We start from the raw sequence: 12,545 nt of genomic DNA on the forward strand, positions 1-12,545 counted from the left end.
ATAAAACAGAGCACCTAACTCATCTGTACTTGCTGAATGTTTGATGGCACTTTTGCATACAGATGGATGAATCTGTCCATTTCATTTTTACCCAATTTCTCATTTCTGCAACCATTGGTTCATTTTGGCCTGCCTTTACATCCGTTTGTGTATTCTGCAACTAAATTTAAAAAAAAAGGAAAAGGAAAAAAGATAAAGTCAATACAAAGAATTGAACACATTTTCATAAACATTTCTTCTAATATATGAATTCCTGCATGCACTTTTCCTGGTGTGGATATTTTCTACAAGCGATTTCCCATAATATAATATATTTTTGTGCATATTTTACCTTATTATACACATTTTTTTAGTTGCAAATTGCATCACAAAATTTTGAATGATGCTGATTTTGGTGCACAAGTGCATTCTGGTTTGCATATGGATTCTTCTCCAGTTGCCCTGTTGCTATGTTTATGCATCTGATTTGGGATCAACAAGCAGAGGTAATCCTGCAGGTCCCTTGTGACTGAAGAGAACTTGGTTATCAGAGTGGGCCAGCCTGTCCAACAACCTCTGTGGTTGCCTAGCAACATGTTTTAAGGTCCAGTACTGCAGCCATTTCTGTTACACCTAGCAGCCTATGTTCTGACCTACCACAGCTGCAAACCATGGGTGACTTGGAGCACGTTCTGGTTACACTTCTATCTTCTAGCAGATGATCTACCTGTTAAAGTCTACTTGTGAAAGGCCTTTTCTAGCTAGTATAGTGAGATGGAGAATATACCAAATAAGGGTGAAGTTTAGGATGGGGGGGTGGGGAATTAGATGGTCTGCCTAAAGAGCTAACTAAATGCAAATACATTGAAGAGATAAGTATCAGCATTCAGAATAAGAAAAATAAGAGGATTGATTCTGTTATCTGATCAGGGTGTGGTGGTATATAACATGTAAAGAATGCCCTCTGGACACCTTCTAGGGAATTTCTGGTAAGTTTGTTTTTTTTAAAAAAAAAATCTCTTTTATATTCAGTATTATGAGAGAAATATTGGCTTGCTGAGTATAAAGAAACAACACTTTTTTAGCCTTTTCCCTTAAGGTTTGCTTCACAGACTAGGTACACGAAAGCTGGCAATTAGAGCCCAAATAATTTCATCTGGAATGTAAGAGATATTTTGAGAAATTGTGCTTGCTTCCCACTGCAAGTCCATCCTAGTGAATAGGAAAGGACACACGCCTGACTTTCTCCTTTTGAAATTCTTTGCAGGCTGTTCCCCAACTAGAGCTGTTTGGGGACATGTCCACTCCTCCTGATATAACCTCTCCCCCTGTAAGTACTGGTAATAAATGTCTTGTCTTTTTCTTGCATGCCACTTTCAGCAGACTTATTGTAGCGGTATAATGCATTTAGATATTCATGAGAAACAATGCCCCATACTGAAGCTGAAAGAATTTCAAACAGGTTTGCAATCATATTACCCAGTTTGAATCTCTCCCTCTGTAAAATTGCTCATTACCTTACTACCTTTTCAGCACTAATTGCTTACACTGATCTCCTGTGAAGCTATTAAAATCACACAACCTTAGACCTTTATGAAGAAACAGGTGCTGTACGAATCTGCATATATCTTAGGTGCTGAGAAAGAACACTTTCAATTTATTTGAATATGTTATAAATTAGAAGAGACTTTTGTTATACAGTTTCTCATCCTGTTTCTAGCTGCTACTGTTTGTTCGTCTCCTCTCTCACATCTACATCTCTCTTATTATCCCACCCGTCAGCCACCCCATGCTTTCCTCTTTCACACACTAGCTCTTTTAATTAGGAAAGAGGATGTGGAGCCAGTTCTTGGCAGCAAAAGCAGCAACCGAGATACATAAATGTTTCTCAGTGCATTCTAATCTTGCCTTGTTTTCTAGACCCCTGCAACTCCAGGTGATGCCTTTATCCCATCTTCATCCCAGTCACTTCCTGCTGGTGCAGAAGTATTTAGTTCTGTACCTTACAGCACTGCTGCTGTACCCTCAGGTGAGTTATTCACATCCAGCTGGCGTTTGAGATTTCAGTAAGGTTTGCCTGCATATTTGCAAGTTTATGGGTGCAATCCTATGGAGATAGTCAACAGCATCCCAAATCCGAGGCGGATAAGTATCCATTGCAGGGTGGCCAAAGCATGGAGACGATCCTCACCTCTGTGACCAGGCACCCTGCATTTTTGGCTAGATGGGCGATTTTGCCTGTCTAGCCATGGCTTTGGGGAGGGAAGGGAAGAAGGCTGGGATGTGCATAGGAAGCTGTGTAAAGCAGCTTCTGCGGTCTCCTCCCAGATCCGGCCCCCAGGACCGCCTCCTTTTCGCCACCTCTGCACTCTGTTTCCAAGTGTGGAGACATAGCCAGTGCGGTGAGAACCATGCTGGTGACAAGGGGGCAGGGAGCCCAGTTTCTGGAAACCACTGTTGGAGTCCTGGCTCTGGCTTGGTTCCCAGAAACCCAAAACTCCTATGGCCATCTAGACAGGGTCTATTGCCATAGTATTGCACCCTATCTTGGTAAGAAGAAGATCTGGAAACATCCTGCATTCTTCATGATATACAAACAGAATAATAATTCTACCTCTTTCTCAGACTAGCAGATTATGGATGTATTTCCAGTCTGATGGAAAAAGAGTATTTTTTTTCTTGTGTGGGCTGCATGCAAGATGGAGGTTGACAACTGGTCTTAGATGGGGTTGCATTCCCCCTAAAAGACCAAGTACGTAGTTTGGGAGCCCTCCTGGACTCTGAGCTAACTGGGGAAGCCCAGGTGACTGACGTGTCCAAGAGTCCATTCTACCAGCTGAGACTGGTACGCCAGCTGTGGCACTATCTGGAGACAACAGACCTTGCCTCAGTTATCCATGGACTAGCAATGTCAAGGCTGAACTAATATAGTGCGCTCTGTGTGGGGCTGCCTTTAAAGACTGTTTGGAAGCTCCAGCTGGTACAGAATGCGGCCACCTGAGTATCGGTGGGGGCGTGGCAATTTGATCACATAATGTCTACACTGCACCAGCTGCACTGGTTATGTGGGAGAGAGCCTTCTCTGCAGTGGCCCCACACATTTAGAACAAACTCCAATTAGAGTTCCGCCATGCACCATTCGTGCAGGTTTTTAAGCATGCCTTGAAAACATTTTATTTTATCATGGCCTTCTCATGATATGAGTACTGTTATTGTTGTTGCTATTGTCATCATTGTTCTTGCTGGATTTTGCTGACTTTTATTGTTTTTAATTGCTGTTTTATTGTGTTTTAAGTTTTTTATTGATTTTTATACTTTTAACTGTTTTTCATGTATTTTGTTGTTGTAAGCCATTTTGTGAGGGCTTCTCCTCTGAAAGGCAGCCAAGAAATATTTTAAATAAATAAATAAGAGAGATTACTTCTTGTTCTTATTTTGTTAATTAATAATTAAGTGCTTGAAGTAATTTGCAATAAAACAATAAAAAGGAATAGAATAGAGCAATTTCAGAAAGCTGAAAACAAAACAGGTACCCCCATGATTATAGAATGACCTCCCCAGAGAGGCCCATCTAATGCCAACATTGTCATCTTTTTTTGTGCCAGTATAAGAATTTCTTCTGCTGTCAGGCATTTGGCAGCATATGACTAGGTTTCTAATTAGGTTCTGTGATTTCTTATTGTTGATTGTTAAAATTGTGTGTGTTGTCTGTTAATACGTTCATATGTAAACATTTGGTTTTTTAATGTTACATACAATATTGTATTTTTAATGTGTTTAATCTTTGTCAACCACCCAGAGAGCTTTGACTATTGGGTGGTATAGAAATGTAATGAAATGAAAATTGCAATAAAAGAGAACACTTTAAAATCAAGTACTTACATTAGGGAACAATCCTATGCAAGTTTAGACAGGAAAAAAATTTGTACAACTCCCAGCATTCCCTGCCCTTTTTTCTGTTTCAACATGCATAGGGTTGTTCTCTTAATAACTGAAAGCTTGGTGGAATAGTAGTCTTACCAGGCCATTATCAGGGGAGCCAATCTAGCCTCACAGCAGCCACCCTGTTCCATAACTGGGTGGCTGCTGCTACACAGAAGGGTCTCTACCAATTTCACCTTTGTAGGTGGTAGGACACGTAACAGGGCCTCAGATGGTGAATGCAGGCTGTGGACAGGTTTATATCGAAAGAGGTGATATTTCAGATATCATGGCCCTAAACTAGAGATGGACAGACCACTGTTTATGCCTGTAATTTGGCAGAAATGGCCCTTTAAGACTCCCATTTTTACAAATGGGATAGTTATGGAAAAGAATGAGCAGCCATTTGTGTGGAAAATGGAGGGAGTGGGCGCCCACACGCTGGCTAAGCACACACTGCAGTCTGAGGTTTGGTGTCGGGGGGGGGGGGGACTGAACCAGGTACCTACCCTAAACTATTTACCTTCATAGGCATGTGCAAGGGGTGTGCCCAGACACCCCCTAATAAGCACTGAATTGTGGGAGCCATTGAGTAGGGATCCAGAGGGGGATCCTGATGCAGCTGCCCTCCGGCGGCTCCGCTGCCACACTGAAGAGCTGCTACCTTCAAGAGAGCACTGTTGCTCTCGGCAGCAGGAGTGAAACTGAATCGCTCTGATTTATTTATTTATTTATTTATTACATTTCTATACCGTCCAATAGCCGAAGCTCTCTGGGCAGTTCACAAGAATTAAAACCATAATAAAACAACCAACAGGTTAAAAGCACAAATACAAGATACAGTATAAAAAGCACAACCAGGATAAAAACCACGCAGCAAAATTGATATAAAATTAAAATACAGAGTTAAAACAGTAAAATTTAAGTTAAAATTAAGTGTTAAAATACTGAGAGAATAAAAAGGTCTTCAGCTGGCGATGAAAGGAGTACAGTGTAGGCGCCAGGCGGACCTCTCTGGGGAGCTCATTCCACAACCGGGGTGCCACAGCGGAGAAAGCCTTCCTCCTAGTAGCCACCTGCCTCACTTCCTTTGGCAGGGGCTCACAGAGAAGGTGATCTGTAGATGATCTTAAGGTCCGGGCAAGTACATATGGGAGGCAAGTACCTGGCCCCAAACTGTTTAGGGCTTTAAATGTCAATACCAGCACTTTGAATCGGGCCCGGACCTGGACTGGCAGCCAATGAAGCTGGAAAAGGACTGGCGTAATATGATCTCGCCGGACAGTCCCTGTTAGTAAACGGGCTGCCCTGTTTTGTACCAGCTGAAACTTCCGGACCGTTTTCAAAGGCAGCCCCACGTATAACGCATTGCAGTAATCCAAACGAAAGGTTATCAGAGCATGGATAACTGTAGCTAGGCTATCTCTGTCCAGATTAGGGCGTAGTTGGTATATCAGCCTGAGCTGATAAAAGGTGCTCTGATGGGAACCTCTCTGCCGGGAGCTGTGCTTCAAAGGGTAATATCACCCCATAAGCCCCTCCTCCAGCCAGTGTCACCACAAAACCCCACCAATGCTTGGACTTAAGCGTCTCCTCATTCCACCCCCTCACCTCCAACTGCCGTCCCGCAGTCAGGCAAGCTGAATGTGGTATAGGGCATCAGTGTCTACAGTGTTTAATACAAAATTGAATAACAATTCAATTTACTGTTATTTACTGTTTTACTCTGTACAACACCATGTACATTGATGGTGCTATATAAATTAATAAATAATAATAATAATAATAATAATAATAATAATAATAATAATTGAATTGAATTGTTGTAAACTGCCCAGAGAGCTTCGGCTGGGGGGCGGTATATAAATGTAATAAAATAAATAAATAAATAAAAATAATGTCCTTTATGATTAAGTATTCAACAAATGTTCACCTTTTTAAAAAATCCCTGGGTGCACACCCTCATGAAATGTGCTGCGTATGCCTATGTTCACCTTACACATCCCATTATGTAGAACAGGAGTGTGAAACTATTTTCAGCACAAGGGCCAAATTAACCCCTGGCTGGGATATCATGTGCTGCATGCCAGCAGGAGGTGGGCCTGTGCCCATAGTGGATAGAGCCACCACCCAAAGTGGGTGGAGCCAGTGCCTCACCCCACGTTTTCTCACTCACACAGAGAAGAAACACACACTATTCAACATACTCACCCCATTCTCTCTTACACCCACCCCCATTCTGTCACACTTATTCACCTTTCACACACACAGACCCCCAGCCTCCTCACCTGTTTCATATAGATCTGTTGAAGAGGAAGGCATTTTCATGCCCAATACACAACAATGCAGTCAAAAATCGAGCCCATTCTAATCCTCAGCTGATCTGTTCCATTCAGCCCAGAGGACCCAATCTGGTTCACAAGTGAGCTACTGGCTCAAGGAGTGCTCCTCAAGTTGGTGGATCAGCCGGGAGCTGGGTTTACTTGCCCCTGGCTTTACTGATTAGTAAAAGGTAATTGGGAGTGAAGCCCTGTGCCACCTCATTCACATTCCCAGAGCCCTGAATACCTTTGAGGTGTCTACTCAGTTGAAACCCAGCTTCACCTTCAGTGAAAGTGAGGGGCAGAAGAAGCCCTGAGCTGGTGTCTCGAAGGCCGACTCCTGAAGATACTGGCTCAGTTTGGAGCTCAGTTTTCTCCCCTCTCACCTTCCCCCATTGGGAAGCTGACAGAACCGCTGTCTTGAGGAGTACTCTTCAGGAGTTAATCTCTTGCCTACTCTCCCTTCTCAAAGGGGGAAGGCTTTGGGGAGAGAGAAGTGACTCACCTGAGGCCTTTGCAGGCTGCAAAGGAAGCCAAATCAGGCCCATAGGATGGAGATTCCCCAGCCATGATCTAGTAAGTGAAATGGGATGAAATTCTGGAAAACTCTAACATAACATTCAGAATTCTCTGGTTTTTAGATATTCAAAGTTATAGAATTGCTAAAATATAGCATGGCAGAGTAAAGCAAGAACACTGTCTTTCTATAGTAAAATAAATGTTTCTACAATATAAATTACTAACCTTATTGTTATGAACATGCTTCAATGAATCAGTAAAAGTTGTTTAATCTTTGTATAGCAAAAAAAAGATCAATATAGGTTTATATATTACAATGAGAGAGGAAACCCATTTTAAAACATTGATGCTGCTTCAGCATACTTAGGCAGCATTGCATGGGTTATTTTGAGGAGGGGGATAGAGGAAACTGCTACTTGTCAGACTGAAGAAAATTTCCCATCTTAAGGGGAACTGGATTAACAAAAAGAAACCTAGACTGGAGCATAGAAGACTAAAAGTGATATCTATAAAATATTAAAACTAGAGCTTCATACAAAATGTTTTTGCAAGATAATGGATCTTTTGGCTATTATTTTTTTTAAAAAAAAATCTCTAAAAATGAAATGACAAATTGCCTTCATAATACAGCCTTCACCACAAACATTCAAATACTTTAGCTTTATCAAGACAAAACTGGATAATTAAGCAGACATGGCTGCTATTTCCTATTCATGTTAATTATTTATGCAAATTATACCTGTTGTGCTTCACTGAGAATGGAAACAGGTGATAGTTGTTGGATATTCTTCAAAAAGTTGAGATTGGTGCAGAAGAACTATCATTGCACCAGGACCCTTGCAATCATGAGTTTTAAATGGGCAACATTTTTGTTTTAATTTATATTTTAAAAACCTGCAACAGGCTAGAATGCTTGCTACTAAATTCCATCCCTAATGGTTCTTTAATGGTCTGAGTTGTTAGAACATTCCTCCTTACAGGTCAGACATTTGGGCAAGCTCCCCTAGTATGATGCCCTGGAGTAATTGTGTCCTTAGTAGTTGTCTGTTTGCTTCACACACGGCTTTATGGCTTTAAGTGGGTGTGAGTCAGACAGACCTCAAGCGTAGCCCTAACCATCCCTAAGCTTCTCAGCCTCAAATGGTTGGTTTGGAAGATGCAACTGAAGAGGAGATGCAGAGCCCAGCCTTATATAGCTGGTTCCCCTTTCCATCCCCACCATGGGATTTGCTACCAGCATCCAATCTCCCTTGCAGTGAGAGTCCAGGTGCAAAGTCCACTCCCACAGCCATCTGTTCTGCAGGGGCGGGCTCAGGCATACAATTCTGCATGGTTTGTATATTCATTTTAAATCTGTGAAACCAAACACATGTTGCAGTGGTTTTTCTAGCAGTTCAAAGATCTGTGAAATTTGTTTGACCATAGATGCAGCCAGGATAAAAAGAAGTGTGTGTGTACACATACCTCCACCTTGGGAAGTGATGATTCTGTCACACTGCCTTCAACAATCTGAAAAAATATTGTCTGTCGATGGCTTGTGTGAATTTGCACAGTTACTCTATATTACTCAAAGACTGGGATATATAGTTGGTATTCTTCCATACAGGGAGACCTTTTCTGTTTTTGTGTGATAACTGCAGCTGCTGAAATCAAAGGAATAAGGAACTACTCTCTAGTGTATATCAGAAAATAATGGCAGAGGTCTACACAGATGGTCCTTTCAGTGACAAAATTATGTTGGTTTTTTAAAAAATTGCTTGATAGATTTGTGGGTAACGCATGGGTTAAGGACAACTTCGAAGATAAAATGGTTTTATATGTGTTGTATGTAGAGAAGGTAAAGGCAATGCCCTTTGTCAACCAACTTGCAGAAAATGCAAGCATAAAGCAGGCTTCTGAGCTTCCCACAGCTGCTCATCAAGCTAAAAATACTGGAAGGAAAGTACAAGTAAGTACTGGTCTGTGCCAGGCTGGCTGAGTGAGTGAGCATACCAAATACTCTGAAACAAAGGAATCCAGTTCAAGGGGAGGAGATAAAGAAAACATCATTAGGAACAGTCTCTTCTTACTATTAATTAGTAGGGAATCCAGTTTCATTGAGCTAGATTTAGTTTTGCATAGAGTCCAGTAATTGTAGCTTCGAAACCTGCCCTTTGTCTCTGTCATATTTGCCATACTTTTAATGGAGCTGTTAGGGCATATAGTCAGTGGAGCAAAATAAATCACTACAAAGCCCTGTGATTCCTTCTTTGCATATCTTTATCAACATTTCTTCCTTGGCTGCCCTGTTTTTGCTATTCCTGTTCTGAAATTGTCCCCACTCTCTTTCCCCCGAAGGTTATGTTGCAATGGGAGCTGTCCTGCCCTCCTTCTGGGGACAACAACCACTTGTTCAACAACAACTGGCCATGGGTGCTCAGCCTCCAGTTGCTCAGGTGATGCAGGGAGGACAGTCAATTGCATGGGGACAGCCTGGGATATTTTCTCCCACCCAGCAACCATGGCCATCTGTAGCTGGTCAGTTTCAGCCTGCTGCCTTCATGCCAACACAAACTGTTTTGCCTTTACAAGCAGCCATGTTTCAAGCTACCGTTGCTCCCATTGCTACTGTTCCACCTTCGAGTGATTCCGCCAGATCAAGTCCACAGACAGATAGGCCTAGGCAGCAAGCAGGAAAAGAAATGTTTAAAGATTTCCAGATGGCTCAGCCTCCGCCAGTGCCATCACGAAAACCAGATCAGCCTTCCCTCAGTTGTACCTCAGAGGCCTTCTCCAGTTACTTTAACAAAGTTGGGATGGCACAGGAAGCAGATGATTGTGATGAATTTGACATCTCTCAGTTAAATTTGACTCCTGTGACTTCTACAACGCCATCAACTAACTCACGTGAGTACCGCCCATTTTCTCCTGCAATCTTCCACAAAATGTTTCCCTGCTTTTCTACAATGGAGCCGTTGAAAGTATCCATGTATAAAATTTTAAAAGTAAATAAATTGGGTGTCTTTGAAGTTGGAAAAAATGAAATTAAGGATAACCACTTCAAGTCCATCAGAGTCTCTAATTAATTAACAACATTACTTTAATGAATTTCATTGTTGAAAGACAATATATTTCATTTTAACTAGGCATACAAACTGGCTTAAATGATTGACTTTGTAGGCGCTAAAGCTGGGATTCTATTCACTGTCCTCATGTACTAGGAAAACTCAGAAATTCAGTAAGGAGGTTTTTTTTCAATGGAAACTATGCTTGATGCAAATGTGGCATGCTGATTTTGGATTCATAATTATCAGCCTTACTTGATCATCTTGATTACATTGTTGCAAAAACATTTTGTGTGAATTAACCCTAAATTAAAAACTGCTGATGAGAGAATTTTCACGCAAGAGAGCAACATTTTCCAGGCTTGAATACATAATGCATTTGGTAGGGGGGATTCGGTTTAGCAGATATGATTATTTGTGCTGGGTCATTACCACACTGATATAACTTGTGTTTAGTATATATTTCTGATGGTTCCACAACAGTTGGTTTGCAGAAGATTCCAATATACTGCTGCTAATTTTAGACTTGATAGTTCGTGGGTATCACTAGAATATTCAAAATGTGGAGATCTATCAAGATTACATATATATAATTTTAAAGGTTTTTAGGTAAATGTATTGGTACATTTGCAGCAATTAAAACTAAAAGAAACCTGGGGCATGCTTTGTTGACATATATGAATGATAAGAGGTTGCTGGATTTTGCAAAAGACAAAATAACATTGAAATATCACATTAAAATCCTATTGTGTTTTGAATCCCGTCAAACTGTTGAACTCATTGTTTCCCAAATGGATTTTTTCTTTTCAGAGCCATTTGCCATTAATGATTTCTGAACAATCTCCCTTCATCACACAATGGCACCAATCTCACAGCTAGGAATGTCAGAGAAATCTGAAATGAAATCAAGTGACTTCAGATTTCTATGAATTCAACCTGCAGGTTCCATGGCAGACCAGCCCCCTCTGAGTCATGCAGATTCTGCAGAGTTGCAGACCGTTGTGTGTGTGTGTTTGTGTGTTTTACTTTCCAGAATTGGAATTTGACTTTCCACCTTTTTAAAAATCCCCACCACCACACACACACATACTGAATGTTTTATACATCGCTAATTTCTCTTCATCCTCTGCTATGTAAGAAAAATATGCAAAATATTGTGGAGCAGCAAAAGTTACATAAATTGCGGCAGCTGTTTTTGCGTACTTTTCCAAAGGAGAAAAAAAAAGTCTGATTCTGTCGATGAGCAGACAACGGAATGAAAGACTCCTGACAATCCATGAAACACCCATAGAATAGATTAAACAGAATCTGTACATCCCTACTCACAGTCCACCCAGATTGTTCTATCAATACATCCTCAGATGTTATTTAGGATTCAGTAGTCCACTTAATGCAAATTCTTGCTATTGTCTTTCTTTAGCTCCAACTCCTGCTCCTAGACAAAGTTCTCCATCCAAATCATCAGCATCTCATACCAGTGACCCTGCTGCAGATGACCTCTTTGAAGAGGGATTTGAAAGTCCAAGCAAAAGTGAAGAACAGGAAGCGGTAAGTGGGATGGCTCCAAATCAATGATTCATAATTCTCAGTTGTTTTGGCATTACTATTCATACACTTCACAGAGATTGAAAATTGGGTTTTATAAGATTTATGCACAGCTACAAGATTATTTTAAAAGTAATATTAAATCAACAGAGTCAGATTGTAAGAAGTGTAGAAGGAGTAGAGTTTCTTAGCATTATTATACACATTTACTGTTGGTTACAGGGATTAAGACACTTGGCTGCCCTAGTATAATTTTTTTTACTTAGGATATAAACACATACGTCCCTTCACTTTTCTCCTAAATCTTATATACAGAGCAGGGCAGCATTTCATCAAATGCTGAAACAAATCACTTACCCTGCCCCCTCCAAATCTTTACAGTTTCCCATCAGCACTGATGTGTGCTGATATGCTGGAATGGTGCTTCAGAAGCAAAGGTATGTAAAAAATTTAAATGGAAGGCTGCACACATTAAGTTAACATTTATATCTACATGTCAGCTTATACAGTCTATTTGAGTGTTTCTACTTGTTATACATTTCTACTAAATTGTTCTCTCTTGGTCCATAACTACCTCTTCCTGACACCTCTTAAAAGAGGCAGGATTCAGAAGCAGCAGCTTAGAAGTAGAACTCAAAAAGTAGGAGCAGTGTGACATGGAAGGACCTCTGATGACACCATTGCAGACCCTTCAATTCACATTGTCTACCTTTAAAAATACAAAAAGATATTAGGGGCATAAAAACATAAGGCATGATATACGGTGTGAGACAATGGAGGGAGCTCAGAAACCGACTCTTCCATTCAGAAAGTCTGACTATATTTTGAGCCAGATCCTGACACTTTCAACCTGGGCACAACTTGAAAAGGGATTCACAACCCACCCACCCACCTCGCATCTTGCCTAGACCTCCCCGCCACCACCACATCTTCCCTGGAGAACCACTGTCTGTCATGATTCCTCCCTGCTACCCACCCACTCCTTCTGCTTTCTCCAAACCAAGGCAAGGAGAGGGACTGGCAGGGAAAAGGGAAGACATAGCCAGTGTGGTGTAGTGGCTAAGGTGTTGGACTGGGAGTCGGGAGATCTGAGTTATAGTCCCCACTCGGCCATGAAAACCCACTGGGTGACTTTGGGCTAGTCACATACTCTCAACCCAACCCACCTCACAGGGTTGTTGTCGTGAGGATAACATGGGCAGGAGGAGGATTGGGT

At 41.3% G+C, this 12,545-nt stretch overlaps 1 protein-coding gene across 1 annotated transcript in view; it reads left to right on the plus strand.

Moving 5' to 3' along the window:
- Nucleotides 1-12,545, plus strand: part of DAB1 (DAB adaptor protein 1) — a 193,385-nt gene that overhangs the window by 168,051 nt on the left and 12,789 nt on the right. Inside the window, exons 10-13 of the mRNA XM_063138477.1 lie at nucleotides 1,247-1,309; nucleotides 1,900-2,008; nucleotides 9,078-9,626; nucleotides 11,205-11,332. Coding sequence (XP_062994547.1) covers nucleotides 1,247-1,309; nucleotides 1,900-2,008; nucleotides 9,078-9,626; nucleotides 11,205-11,332 — 849 coding nt within the window. The remainder of the gene's footprint in view (nucleotides 1-1,246; nucleotides 1,310-1,899; nucleotides 2,009-9,077; nucleotides 9,627-11,204; nucleotides 11,333-12,545) is intronic.

This window comes from Elgaria multicarinata, chromosome 1 (assembly GCF_023053635.1).
Source record: "Elgaria multicarinata webbii isolate HBS135686 ecotype San Diego chromosome 1, rElgMul1.1.pri, whole genome shotgun sequence".
Lineage (NCBI taxonomy): Eukaryota > Metazoa > Chordata > Lepidosauria > Squamata > Anguidae > Elgaria > Elgaria multicarinata.